This window comes from Limanda limanda, chromosome 5 (genome assembly GCF_963576545.1).
Source record: "Limanda limanda chromosome 5, fLimLim1.1, whole genome shotgun sequence".
NCBI lineage: Eukaryota > Metazoa > Chordata > Actinopteri > Pleuronectiformes > Pleuronectidae > Limanda > Limanda limanda.
This window is the reverse complement of record NC_083640.1, coordinates 5,228,894-5,244,399: the sequence shown is the minus strand read 5'-3', so window position 1 is coordinate 5,244,399 and position 15,506 is coordinate 5,228,894. Positions and strand designations below refer to the sequence as shown.

The 15,506-nt window shown below is 41.4% G+C and overlaps 1 protein-coding gene across 1 annotated transcript in view; it reads left to right on the top strand.

Annotated features, from left to right (window-relative positions):
* arvcfb (ARVCF delta catenin family member b) overlaps positions 1 to 15,506 on the top strand; it is a 110,097-nt gene that overhangs the window by 65,219 nt on the left and 29,372 nt on the right. Inside the window, exon 8 of the mRNA XM_061072229.1 lies at positions 3,201 to 3,272. Within this exon, the coding sequence (XP_060928212.1) occupies positions 3,201 to 3,272 (72 nt within the window). The remainder of the gene's footprint in view (positions 1 to 3,200; positions 3,273 to 15,506) is intronic.

Here is a 15,506-nt window from a genome sequence, read left to right as displayed (position 1 = left end):
AATTTAAATATGTGATTTTTATGATATATAATCTTTATGATCTACAAGCTCCCTTTCTTTCAGAGCACAGTGAAGCTTCATCTCTGATTGTTTTGCGTGTGCAGACAATAAAGATGAGGCAGTCCACCGTGTAACTGTGACCTCTAACCTTCAATATGTTGTTAAATTACTTACATAATTGATGTCTATTAAGGCGCCGTCTGCCGCGTGGGGAGGATTTTGTCGTGGTCCTTTCTACTTAACAGATGTGCCGTGAACGTATGTGCCGTTAGCTGCGTCTTAATCGGCATCCTCCCAGGCTGTTAGCTAAACGACACTGTTATCGCCCCGCTGTAAAACAATAATGGCTGCTATTAATCAGTCAGCCAATGAGGTGGGACTACCCGCCATTGACCCTTGACTTCTAACGTCTCACTGGAGAATACTTGGGTTCAGGGGGTCAGGGACAACACAGTAGCTTACATGTGTACAGATTTACTATAAAGAACCCAATTAACCGCTTGAATAGTCACACATAAGTACAGACATAACCCATACACACTCGGAGCTGTGTTTAGCTGCTGCACACCCTGAAGGTATTCTGAGGAAAGACGCTCAGGTATGGAAACATTAAACGCAGCTATAAAGGAGCGTGGAGCCGGGTAGTTAAGCAACACTGTCGGCAGTAGCCGGGGTAATTTGTTACCTTAAGTAGGCTATGTTTGGCCTGCTCCTAAGTTTAATGTCACTTTGAGGATAAAGTACAACATTATGATCAACACACGCTTAGCAGCTCATGCTTTGTTTTACCTAATAAACAGTCTGACTCTTGGCTTGTTTTTCTCTTTGAGCACATCTCTTCCCACACAGTCATCTTGACGAAGCACTTACACAAACACAAGCCATTTCTACTTGAATGTTTTACTGCTCCTCCCTGTTCTTCGCCTCTACCACTCTTTTCCAGTCTCTCGCTTCTATCTCTCTTCATATTTCTGACTGTTCTTCCGTTCCCTTCTTAAAAATCCATTCAATTGATGCCAACTCTTTGAACTTGCCTCTCAGAAAACACCTATGGACTGCTAATGGATTCCTATCTCGTCTCTTCTCCATCTCAAAAGTTCTCTTTTCCTTTCTTTGCTCTCTCATTCTCTCTCTGTCGGGCCTTGTTCTCCTTTCCCTTCACCCTTTCCAACCCTCCCTATTCAGTACAATATGACTCTTTGTGGATATCTCTTCACATATATTGCACAGCTTCTTCTTTAGCACACACATCTTTTTTCACCATGCCTCTTCTCTCTTCTCCCTGCTTTGTGTTTTTTTGGCAATGCTGCTGCTTCCTTGGCTTACTATAGAGGAATGGTTTAATCAAGGTGAGTGGACCTCCTTCAACCCTTCTCACTTCAGTTCTCCTCCTCTTCATCCTCCCTCCCCTCTCTCCGCCTCCTCCTCCTCTGCCCCTGCTGTAGAATATAGTTAGAAGTAGGTTTGGGTGTCCTCCAAAAACCAGAAAAACTTGCAAGGACTTCAGAAAATTTGGGTTTTTCACTCATTCCACATGCATTCCCTCAACATCCCCACCTACTGTACCGTAGCACTGAGAGAGTATAGACTCCCACATCTCCAATCTTCACATTTCATTAGTGCTAGTTGTTCCTCAGTCTTTGTAAGTAGGTGAAGGGTAAAGAGTGCTTGGTAAAAGAGGTAAGTCCATTTGTCAGGATGTAAGTAGAGCTTGACTAATCAAACCAATCAATAGAATTGAAATTAAAACCTGAACACCAGAGCTATTTTTGTCTGACTCTGTGTGATTGAACTGAGACTTTTAGACTGAAGATAAAACTAATCCAAACAGTGATGAAAAACTGCTGCTGACTGTTTCCAGCCAGAGCCCTTCATCTCTGATCCCTTTGTGTTGTATTAAAGCATAAATGTCAAGCTCTGCTGCAGGCCCTCCCTCTCTGTGTGTGTGTGTGTGTGTGTGTGTGTGTGTGTGTGTGTGTGTGTGTGTCACACCTCAGTATCCTCAAAATGTATGGTTTTCACTGCAAAGTTTCTAAGTTTTATACTCAAAATAAAGTTATTCCCTAGTTGTAAATGTCCTTTAGTGAATTAGGGAATCCTCTGAAGTCCTCGTTCTTCGTGAAAGTTTGATGAACACTTTTTTCACTCATGTTAGTTTGTGCCAATAAATCTATGTCTGAAGCTAATTAGCTTAGCCTCTCTTAGCCTACATCCATACCACATTTACATTTTAAATGTTCAATTCAGTGTCAGTGTTGCTGACATTGTTGTCTTTGATGACAGCTGTTGTGCAGTTAAATTATGCATTTTACAATATTAAAACTATGTACATGAGCTCATATTTGAGGAACCGGTGACAGAGATTGTTTTTAAATCAAATGTAGTGGTATGGATGTAGTACCATGAATGGAGGGGGTAGGAGCAGCTGTCCTGATGCCCAATGGGCAGCTGTGGACTTGTACATGTTCCTTGTGGACAGAGCCAGAGTAGCTGTTCCCTCTTGCCTCAACGCTTCCAGACTTTCTTCTTGTTCAGGTTGTACAGAAACCTCCTCTTCATTTCTTTGCTTCTTTTGGTCCTGCACCTGTACCTCAACCCACCTTCCCCTGTTCCATTTAGCCTCAGACAGTCACTGCATTATTCAAGGTATTTCATCCGTCGTAGACATTATAAAAGTGTATGTGTGATTGTGGAGAGAAAGTGTGTGTTTTTATACTGAATGTGTATTGTCTTTTTTTATCACCAGGGCAGAAGATGGTGTGTTTTCTATGTGTGTTTGTACATGCCATGTTCCAGCATAAACGTTTGTATATGTACACAACACAGACAGCTATGTTGTGTATACATACAGACGTTTACGTTTTGCTGTTGCTTAATGTGTAGCACAGTCCCCGATTAGACCGATATGTAAAAATCATAATTTTGCACAACCACATTTGAAATCTGCCTCACCTTGATCAGCTGGACTCAATCTAAATATCGTTTTATTTGCGATATTGATGCTATTTGAGATACTAATGTTTTGTTTATAAGAGAATACAGTTACGATTCAAAGAAAATGAAATCAGCCTTCTGAATCCATGTCGGTCTAACCCCGGTGTCTACTACACATTCTCCCTTATAATCCAGTTGTCTCACAAAACAACACTGACCTCCTCTTTCCTGCTCTCTCTCTCTCTCTCTCTCTCTCTCTTACCCAGGCAAAAAGAATGGTGAGAACGACAAAAACTACGACACGTTGGATCTGCCCAAGCGCACAGAGCCGTCAAAAGGTAGGCGCTCGTCTGGCAGGCAACACGTCCCTCTGTTAACGCTCTCCCTGCTGGGTGAGGATGTAGATGTCATGCTGTAGAGGAGGTGGAGACATGAGGGTGATGTGTTTCATTGAGACTCAGCTGTGTTGGTGTGGGAGTATTTTGACAGAAGAACGGGTTTCTTCATTTAGCTTTGTTTGATGATAGTGCTTCTGTTTAAGACATCGTGAGATGATTACTCCTCATTTGGACTGTGGGTTGCACAAAACTAAATATTTCAGGGTGCTTGGGTGATGTTTTGAAGATTTTCATGATGTTTTGATATTTTGGAAACTAAACATTAAAGGAAAAGTCTTAAAGTGGCTAGCCTGTCATAGCAGATGCTGTGTGAAAAAGAGAAGACAGCAAACCAGACTTCAATTCTCTCCTCTAAATCTCCGCGAGAATGGGATTTCCCATCATGTTATACAGTTGCTTTAATAGATAATGAAATCAGTTGTTAGTTCCTGCCCCAGGTGGGATATTGATAGACATCTTGATGGAGTGAAGTTTCTGTAAATGGAGAAGACAAAATCTTCAGACAGTGTTTATTCAGTATGGATTAACTAGAAAGGGCTGTTTGTATTTGGCTTAGTTTGTTACAAATGAATGATTTAAAAATCATACAAATACAATTATCCCTCAATGACTGTTTATTGATTTTAGTTCTTTACATTGCAAAGATTAGACATAGATAGCTGGGTGTGAAGGAATAGAAATAAATCACATAGAAAACGCACATCATCTCACTGCATTTGGTTTAGTGTCATATTGCGAAACATCCATAGAACTGTATCTGCAGCACTGATTTTATTATGTTACATTATGATGTAGCAGAGACACTGAAACCTCTCCCCTCTTCTATTCTCCTCTCTCCTATTCTCCTTTCCTTTCCCTCATCGTCTCCTCTCCTCTCCTGTCATCTCCTACATTGTCTCCTCTACTCTCTTCTCCTGTCCTCTCCTACATCGTCTCCTACATCGTCTACTCCCCTCTCCCCTCTTCTATTCTCCTCTCTCCTATTCTCCTGTCCTTTCCTACATCGTCTCCTCTCCTCTCCTGTCATCTCCTACATTGTCTCCTCTACTCTCTTCTCCTGTCCTCCCCTATATCGTCTCCTACATCGTCTAATCCCCTCTCCCCTCTTCTATTCTTCTGTCCTTTCCTACATCATCTCCTCTACTCTCTTCTCCTGTCCTCTCCTACATCGTCTCCTACATCGTCTACTCCCCTCTCCCCTCTTCTATTCTTCTGTCCTTTCCTACATTGTCTCCTCTACTCTCTTCTCCTGTCCTCTCCTACATCGTCTCCTACATCGTCTCCTCCCCTCTCCCCTCTTCTATTCTCCTCTCTCATATTCTCCTGTCCTTTCCTACATCGTCTCCTCTTCTCTCCTGTCATCTCCTAAATCGTCCCCTCTGCTCTCCTGTCCTTTCCTACATCGTCTCCTCTCCTCTCCTGTCATCTCCTACATTGTCTCCTCTCCTCTCTTCTCCTGTCCTCTTCTACATCGTCTCCTACATCGTCTACTCCCCTCTCCCCTCTTCTATTCTTCTGTCCCATCCTACATCTTCTCCTCTCCTCTCTCCTTAAAAAACATTAACATGTCACCAGACTCAGCAGCCGCTTCCAGCCACAGTGTGTGCTCACTCATATTCTCTTTGCTTCTGCTTTTTGGCACCGACCGAGTTGTAGCAGTAATGAGAGCAAGTTAGTATGCAGCACATACTGAAGTGCATCCGTATGGTAATAGAACGTGTATTTGCTTTGCTTGTACCTTTCTCTAGGGTGTGTGTGTGTGTTTGTGCGCAGTGTGTGTGTGTCCATCTCTCTTGGTGTCCCTGGAATTTGCCTGCACTTGTTACAAACTCTTACGTGGTATTTACACATCAGCACCTTCATCAGTGTCTAGTGGCAGCCACTCAAAGTCAATATCACTTCCTCTTTGCCTGTTAATTAGCCACATTAACATGGCAAAGTGGGCTGTCATTAAACTAGATCACAATTAATTGCTGTGCTTTTCCAAGTTAAGCCGATTTAGCTTTTTTCCTTTCATTCCTAAAGTGAAGGGAAGCAGACAAGCTCCAAGGATGATAATTAATATTTTCCACTCACTGGGTTTTCATGGACAAAAGCCAAGCTGGCATGCAGATCTATAGCAGTTACAACTGTGGTACGATTACGTTACACAATGTGCAAACAGTACCCTTCGGAGTTTAGAATCCAGAGCAAACAATTATTGTTATAGGCCTAAATGTCATGCACAGTGGAAATATGTGTGTGGGTTCACGGTTTAGAGAGAAATCTGCGTTTTCCTGCTCGCAGACTGACAAATCATATTCGACATTAGCTCGACACGCAGGTGAATCACAACAGTGAGATTAAATGGATAATAAGCCTAATCATCAAAGCACATTGACTTTTAAAGCACATTTATCACTGTTTCCTCTACAGGACACATCAGAGTCATCTGGGTGCTGTTTGTTTGTCTATGAAAATGTATGTTTGTATGGGTACCTGCACGTACTCCACTCCCCACCACTGTGCCCCCTCAGTCATCTGTGCACAGTTTGCAGAGAGAGAGAGAGAGAGAGAGAGAGAGAGAGAGAGCAGTTTATTGGGTGGGGATGGCTCAGGGAGATATGGGAGATTACATGTGTATCCTGGTCCTGATCTGATGTCAGACAGAGAGAGGTGAACACTAGGACCAGGCTGGGCCTCACAGTGGGCAGTGATTAATCCTGTTTGTGTAATTGTTTGTGTGTGTGTGTGTATGTGTGTTTGCAGAAAGAGAGAGAGAATCAGGCTTGGCTATTTTCAGTTTCCTAACAGTTTTGTGTACATTGATGCTTTTGTCGCTTGAAATTTATTATTTTTACAATTTTGAATTGCTCAGTCTTTATCTGGTTTGTGTCACATGGGTAAAAAAATAAGAACGAGCTGTGAACACAACATTGAGAGAACTTCTTGTTTCTGGCCAATTAAATATATTCTTAGTCTCCAACATCCCCCTACAGGAATATGCACCTGTTCAGCTGCTAAATGCTCCAGAATGTTCCACAGCTATAGTCCTTAACTTTGTCTGTAGAGCTCAGGACACTGCAGGGTGGGATGATCAATTCCCGTATGTTTGTGGAAAAGATTTCACTCCACACATGGTCATATAAGTTGTTATTCTAGTATCTTTGGGTTAGCATTTTCTCAAAAAGAATTAATTTTCTTGATAAAACACTCAAACTTTATTTAAAACTGATATCAATGACATTTTCATGATGTTTACAGCAAACATATATTTTCAACAGTTCTGGAAATACAGCGATTCACTTTTTCCATAGTTAGCAAAAATAATCCTCACCAGTCCTGTGTCTAGTTAAATATGCTACTTAACCAGCAACTCTAAAGCTGACTAAATAACAACAACAAATAATAATGTCATATGTTGTTTAATTAATTTACACAAAAATATAATATAAAGTAAAATCTACAGTTTATATATCATCACCCAATAACCCATGTAGCTCTTTGTCTAATAGAATTCCCAGCTAGTGAATGTTTTTTATGGTGCCTCCTGCACACTCCACTCCCAGCGGCTTTGAATCTCCAGTTTTGTGTCGCATGTGTGAAAGACAATGGACAATGTCCCGAAATTTGTGAAAACATCTTTATTACACAGTGTGAGAAATTGTTGGTGTAGTTAAGTTGGTTTTACAATTGATACACCAGTCAAATTTCATTTCAAAATACAGCTCCAATATCGTTCATATAGACCATATATCATTAATAGCCAAATATCAATGTCAATGACAATGAGAAGTCCAGAGTTAGTGATGGTACCTTATTCATATTCAGAGCAGAAGCAGAGAGATTAAAGGGGTGGCTGGATGAAAAGTAATTTCGATGTATGAAAAGACACCTTTTATTAAAAACTGACAGTTAGGACGGTTTTGTTTTTGCTGAGGTTTCCTCTAACCTGAGTTGGAAGAGGCGAGTGTGTTGGCTGCCCCGAGAATACAATTGAACCCCAGATTAATTATTCCTTCCTTTTATGCAGCCTCTATCACCATTCATCTGCTTTGTCTTACACTCTTTCTGCTGTGCTGTCACGATGAAGTGTCACAATGCTGAAAAGAGACTTTCTGAGCACCAAAGCTAATGAGTACAAGTGCTCACTTCCCAGCAGAACTAAGACGCCAGTGATTTGAACTTGACAGATGAGGAAGATGGGCTCTGCTCTGGCTGTGGTACATGTGGCAGCTTGGCTTATAAAAGCTGTTTCAGATTATTTATTTGTTGACTGAAGCTTTGGACATACTTCAGTACTGATGCACAAAGCTGCAGCCATGCTTCATGCTACAATCTGGGACATATTCCACGTGAAGAAAATAAGATGGCAACCCTTCTTTCGTTGCTTCCATAGCAACACGAAGAAATAAAAAAGATGGAACATAATACAGTACATGTAAATTATTTCTCTTCTAGTGTGTATAGTTCGGCCTTTGTGGACTTGAGCAGATAAATATTAATGTCACACGGACATGCTACATGGATGCAGAAACCATGAATAAACCAGAAGAGTCAACCAATCGTGTTCATTGTTTGTCATGTCTACAATCTCAGTTTGTCGTGTTACCAAACATAAACTCCATATCAATAGAGACAAAGTATCGCTAAAGCTGAAAGAAAAATATTATTTTGTAAAAAATGATGAAGATGAAAAGTCAGATTACAATTCATACTGAAGGAAACATACATTTTGTCAAGCTGTATCTCCCATTAATTATCTAGACTATTCCAATTTGCCCTTCCACAGTTTCAGAATAAACCCCCCCAAAAATATGAATACTTAATAATAATTAATGATAATAAAAGACATCTCTTTCTCGGTCACGCTGTCAATCTACCGCGCGCTGGCGCCATGGCCCAGAATGTTTTTACAGTCCATGCAGATGGTGAAAACCTCAAAGTTGCAGCTGCAGTATTGGCATCAATGTGATGTCATAAGATCCCTTAACTCAGTAGGATATATCCTCTGGGGAGCATGCATCTGTCATTGAGATATTAACGTATACTTTGTTGAGATTATAAGCTATAAGACATTATAATGCAGTATCAAATGTGAGTTGTAACAAATATTTCGTTCTGACTAAAGGATCTTTTTGGTGGCATTTTGGTGAATCTAAAGTATTTATACTGTGTTTATTCGAAAAATCCATATCAGCTAACCCTGATTGCATTTTCCCTCTCGGCTACAGTGTGCAGTAGTATATTTTTATGATCGGAAATAACTGGAAACCCCTGTTTCTGTTGGCAGAGCTTATTCGCAGCCCATGAATCTTTGTGTCAAACTGCTTGTAGTTTACAGGGAAGCTGATTGATCACAGCTTCATCAGGTAGTGCCAATTAGTCACATCTGGCACAGAGAGCAATCTGACTAAGCAGTTAAGACCTTGAGAAGCCTCAGTGCTTTCCACTAGCTCGGCCTCTTTATTTCTCATTTTGCCTCACTTGCTGACTCTCTTTTTCTCTCGCTCTCTGCCACTTCAGTGCTCTCTCCAGCCCTGGGAGATTTATTGTGCTTTCCCTCGCTGCACAAACACACATTGAGATATAGAGAAAACAGCAGCGTTTACCAAGAACGACAACTGTGTCACATGTCCCGCCGCTTTGTCTTGCAAGCCGAGCGTTTAATTTGCGGAAGGGACTTAGTGTTGACAAACTACAATGGTGCAAGCCGTTTTGTATTGCATTGTATTACCCTCTTTGATATCTTCCCACTGGAGATCTCGATTTGTACTATAACGAACACTGACTGTTTCGCTATCGGAGTCATCTCTCTCTCTGATGCGTCTGTTCTACACTTTTGGTGTTTGTCTCTGCTGTCGTTGCTACACATGCAGGAGACATATTTCACTTAATGGGTCTGTGGCACATATCACATTCTTTTTATCCTCACTGTAATATCTTCATGCCTTAGAAGCTGCGGCAAGAAAAACATTACGTTTTTCCCAAAGGCACGATAAACGTCCTGCCACACTGAGCAAATAAGTTCACGTAGATACATTTTTCCAGATAAAGCTTCTTTTGTGTCATGAACTGATGCTTCAGAGGAGCACGACTCTGATGGGAGGTAAAGTTTTGGCCTGTTCTGTGTCTACTTTACACCCAAAGTTAAAGTGGAAAGATCATGAATAATTTGTTCTATATTGCAAATTCCGAGCTGCGGTCTCATGTGGGTGCTCTCCGTCTTTATTGCTGAGAAATTTAACACCCGGGTAGCGAACGCTGAGTCCTCGCCTTGCTGACCTCTTGCTAGCTCGCAGTCAGGCAACCACTGGGGTGAGTCAGTCCTTTTTGTTCAGGATAAACACACCGCTCAGTTTCTGTCTCCTCCACCTCCTCCTCCTGACTTCCTGCTGTCATATTTCACAGCAGAGTGAGACCTCAAATGATGACAAATAACGACCTCATGAACCGAAAGACGCACACAGACTGAATATCACATATCAAGTGCGTGCACAAGGCTGGGGCTGAAGTTGCCAGGTTTGAAGTAGCTCCCTGCACTGGAGAAAATGTTTTATGTTTTTGCTCAGGCTGTATATACAAGTCGCCCGTAACAGAATATTCTAAAAATACTAAACTTTGTATTGGTGATGTTGTGTGAGGACTGTGGGGGAGTCTTTTGAAGTTGCTGTAATAACGACACATTATTAATGACGTTATGATTTGTTTGTATCACATTTTGTAGTATTGTCTTCTATTATCATGAAACACTCATTGCTAGATAGCTAGCCGGCTAAGATAGGTAGATGTATGAAAGATTTTTAGCTCTGTTCCAAAAGTACGACACCTCAATATAGAGAAAGAGCTGAGGGAGGTAGATAAGGGGAGAGCAGCTGTGAAGACCTTGAACTTAGCAATATGACCAAAAATTCAAATGATATTAATAATTATCACAATAAATGTCACATTATTATTTGTTTATATTTTCTAAAGTTAAAGACTGAGTTTTGCTTCTGAGTGAAGGTTGTGGTTTTAAACTCTTCTTTATGGACAGAAAATGACATCTGATAAACAGCATAACATTTTACAAATCTTAAGTTAATGAATTATGGCTTATACAGCCTCACAGATCTTACATAATACATGAGCAATATATTGATGTATTGGGCCTTTGTTATATTGCTATACATAAATATAACACCTTTTTTCAGGCCCGTAAAATGTGCAAGTCCCTGTAACATTTACAAAGCAACAAAAATAAACACATAACACCTGCTCAGACAAATTCACACATACTTTCTCACCCTCAGCTTCTCTGCTGTCTTGACACATAGGGTCCACTCCACACAGGGTTGGATCCTGACCGTCTGGCTCCTTATATCACTCTCTCACTCTTTGTGGCCTCATTACATTTCCCTCAGCAGTACACCTATCGTATGCCAAATATTCAGAGGGTTGCTTTGCCTCTGAAGCTTTTTTATACAGGATTATGTCACGTCCAGAGGAAGTGGATGCTCCTCTAAGAAAAGGAGGCCAGTGTATCAGGAGGTGTGATGAGTGACTTAATAGTTTTATAGTTTTGTTCTCTTTCAGCTAAAGCCGTCTATTGGGGAGATTAAGCTAAATTGGGTACAAACAAAACCAAAGTCATGTATATCAGGAGGGTTCCTAGTAAAATAAAGGATAAATAGATATTAACAACAACCTTGAACCAAAAACATCCGCTACAATCTCGCTTTACTGGGTTTTCCATCCAAATTTGATTTAATATTCTTCTCATTAACAGTTTGTGGCTCTTAACTATGCAAAGTGGCTGCAGGAGATAATTGATGCTGTATCATCACATTTATACATTCAGCTCTAAATTAATCTTTGGTAGTATAAGTTTGACTGAAGTAAAAGTAAAAATAAATAGACAAAATTTTACTCAATTTATAAAAAAGTAATACATGAACTTCTCATCCGAGTGTAGCCTTTTGCTCAATGCAAAATTAATCGCATCTTTAACTGAGACTGTTTGATACAAGATTAGTACAGCTTCTCTCATCTATTGCACTTCTGTCCATCCTGGGTGACTTTCCCTGAGGTCCACACGTTATTTTTCCCCTGGAATAAATGTTTTTCTGGTAGTTTTCTCCTCATCCTTGTCGAAAGTAAGAAAAAAAGTATGTCACACCTTGTTAAGCCTTATGAGTCAAATTGTGATTGATGCTGCTGCAGGTGCATTTGGCTCTCGTTGCAGGCGGTGGTATGATGTTAACTGATGTGGACCAGTTCCCCTTTTGTTATAAATAAATAAATATATGTATTTAAAAATGTCCAACTCTGTCCAACTCTTAGCTGTGGCAGTAAGTCTGTTTTCTAAGGTCCTGGCTGCATTAATAATGATTGCTAAAAAAAAATATTCAGAAATGTATCATCCTTCCTGCTGTGATGCAACCATTGAACCAGTGCCATCCATGCATTATACACTGAACTGTGTAATTCTGTATCAGACATGTCTTTGGCAGCTGCCACCACCGTCTGAGCCGACACAGTGGTGCCAGGACCAAGTTTGAGACATGAAATCTGGTTAACAGAGACACATGTAAATAAGTGTGAACTGTATAAATTCATATATAATTATCGCCTGGATAGTTGAAAAGTCAGGTGTAATATGGGTCTTTTACGATTGCATGAAGTAACTGGACCTAACTTTCCTTCTTAGCTCCATGTTGGATGAGTTGATGGTAGAAGATCATCCTTTACTTTGACCAGATGGAGAACAACAGACAAATTTATGAAACTAAGATAACACAGGGACACGGCAGGGCAACAACACTCTGTAGATATGTATTTGTCTGAAAAGTATGACGTCTTGTGTTAGTGCTGTACGTACTGCCAACAAGTTAAAAGCTCAGTCCAGATGTGAAATGTTTCACTCGCCCCTCCCCGCCTCACCTGGGAGTAAAACTGAATCCCACTCTGCTCCGCCAGCTGCTGGGAGCGCCCGCCACCATCCGTTTAGCCTGCTCAGCTGGCCAAGGCAAACCTGAGACTGCTCACATACCTCCTCCTCTGTTGATATTGAAACAAACACAACAAAGAGGGGGAAAAGGACTAATTATGGGAATAGCCAGTGGCTTGCAGTTGACATTTTAGTGACTGCAATCCCCCCACCGCCCCTTTAACTCCTCTCCTCTCAAGCAATTTCAAACAGGCAGTGATGAAAAGGAGCGATAACAGAGCGAGGATCAGTGAAGGAAATATGAGGGGAGCAAGGTTTATTGAAGAGGGACCACCTTGTGTTTTGTTGGAGGTTTGCATAATGATGCTATTCCTAGGAGGTCGTGTAGAGAGTGACTGTTCTACACATCATTAGCAGAATGAAGTCCTTGCAGATTGGATTGTGTGTATGCGTGCTTTGATGCATGGCAGCGTTTACCCACCTGTGTTTGGCAAAGGATAGTGGGGCGTCTCTAATTCCCAGCACTTCCTCTGTGGCGGTGCATAAACTCTACAGTACTTTACACACACAAACACAGCAGTGATCAACTGTTTCTAAACTTCTTTAAACTTTCTTTACCCCCTCGAGGAAAACGCACTGCCCTTGTTCAGTGTTTCTCGTCCTGCTGGGATCTGTGGGATTCTACAGAAGTGCTTGGGAATCCGTGCTAGCCGCCAGCAGAGTCGGGCTCTTCAGATGATTAACCATGTCATTCGCCTCCCCCCGTCTCCCCCAAACCTGAGCAGTTGGAGCAAAGTGATAATTATGAGACAAGAATGACGAAGTGCAGGGAGATTTAGTTGCCGAATGGAGACTCTGTTCGTGGCACAAGAGCGCTGCTTCCTGTTTTTGCGAGAGATGCTTTAATCCAGGGGTTTTCAACCGGGGGTCCACGGCCCCCTGGTGGTCCGCGAAATTCGCTTTGATATTTCAACACATTTCCAGATTACTCTTGAATATCGTGAAAAATATAAATAATAAGAAAAATATGTCTAAAATAATATAAAGGTGCTGGTGATCATGAGGTTAAACTTAAGTAGGCCTCAATTGTTTGTGTGATATTGTATGATTATCATTTGTGACATATTCTGCATTACTTCCTCATCTTCCCTCTTCAGTTGTAGCCCCAGTTTATGTTGATTGTTATTGATCACCGTTACTTTAACATTCTCTCAACATTAAGTCATGAACGTTATATATTGATGTTCATATGGTTCTGAGATGCAGTACAACTACAAACTGCAATTTAATTTTGTTTCCAATTCTTAAGCACTGAAAATCAACCGTTTTTGTTGTTTTTACACACATTTTTCTAGATTTGTTTGAGGTTTTTAAATAAAACCAACATGGAAAACCAAATGTTAAAACTTCCTTCTATCCACATGCACACACACACACACACATGTAGGTACGCGCGCACATGGGCACATCAGTGGGCCGCGGATTACTTTCTAGTCAGAATGGTGGTCCCTGGGACAAAACCAGTTGAAAACCCCTGCTTTAATCGAATTAAAAGCAGATTAATGATGTGCAGACTGTCATCACTGGAGCTACAAACAGACCCCCCCATCTACCTCCTCCAGAATTCTCCACTCTGCTGTTACTGCTCAACACTAAATGAAATATTGGTCGTAAACAGTCTAGACTGTTGTAAACAGGAGGACCTAAGTGCACCGTGAGGACTGCTTGCTGTCCTTGCATACAATCGAAGGAGAGGGTCAGATGGGTTGACGAGTTAGCAGAGGCTATGAAAAACCAAGGTCCCAGTGCAGTACCACACAATATTCCTGTGACTACACAACAGGCGAGAAAGAGATGAATAGATGAAGAGGAAGCATAAACAGTCCAAAGACAAAGATGTATGTGAATGGTAAGAGGCTGACATGAAAACACTTTTTAGTGGTGAGTTTTTCAGTGTCCACAAACAATTGTTTTGATCGGCCCATAATGAGAAGTATTTGGGATTTTAATGTGCATTTGATTTGACGATGGGTTCATTTAAACCGGCGGGAACAGCTCATCACATCCTCACTGCCTTTCATTTGTCTCTAATAAGCCCACATGCACATGCACATACACAAATTATAATTCATACAGCTGTCTCTCTCTCTCTCTCTCTCTCTCTCTCTCTCTCTCTCTCTCTCTCTCTCTCTCTCTCTCTCTCTGTCTGTCACGCACAAACACACACACACATGCAAAAACAATTCATACTAAACCCTAAACTAAAAAAATCCTAATTCAAACTGTCCATGAGCACTTTCTCTCCCTCTCTCTCTCACAAACACACACACACACATACACACACACACATACACACACACACGTGAACGGGACAGTGCACTGTGCCCTTGACTAAGAGCTATGGCTATTAGAGGTGGTGTTTGTGTGTGTGTGTGCGTGTGCATGTGCGTGTCGAGTGTGTGTTTGTGTGTGTGTGTGTGTGTGTGTGTGTGTGTGTGTGTGTGTGTGTATGGGGGAGAAAAGCATATAGACTGCCCTCCTCCAAGGCGAGAGTTAATCCAGAGTATCCATCACACTTCAGCGTGCCATTTCCCAGAGGGGAGGGCCGGCGAGTCCTGAGGAAGCACTAAATGAGAGATGGATGCTGACACCGACACAGACACAGGAAATCCCTCCGCTGTCCAACACCATCACAGCCCACATCCTGCAGCCCTGATGAAGAGTCCAGCCCGAGACAGTGTGCACTTCCTGTAGGGACGACTGCTCCCCCTCCTTTTTAATTTGTCTGAATTTCAGGTGAAATACAACCAGCAGCAAAACCAGGACTCATATTTGTTGCCTCATATAGTGTGTTGTTTTATTGGGCTTCACAGCATTTAAATCAGCAGCTCCACACCTCTTTCTCAATTTGTCACATAAACGCATAGATGTATTTTACCATTGCTGCTGGTTCACAGAAGTGATGGCTCTAAAAACAGACTCACATTCTCCTGATGTTACTGGATCAAAGACGGAACCCGGGCCAGAGCCACTCAGCGGTTTTCAGGGCTTTTGCACAAAGTTTCTGGAAGGATTCATGTATTTCTTTGAATAAAAATATGTTCTCAACTTAAAAACCAGGACTCTACGGGATGCGCCGTGTTCCATCTTCCAGTCCTGTGAGATAAAAGTCAGGCAACAGAACACTGAGTTGTTTTTACTTTGAGGCAGGTACAGAAATGGTTTCAGATCATTGTTTTTGACATATTTGACAGATATTGACATTG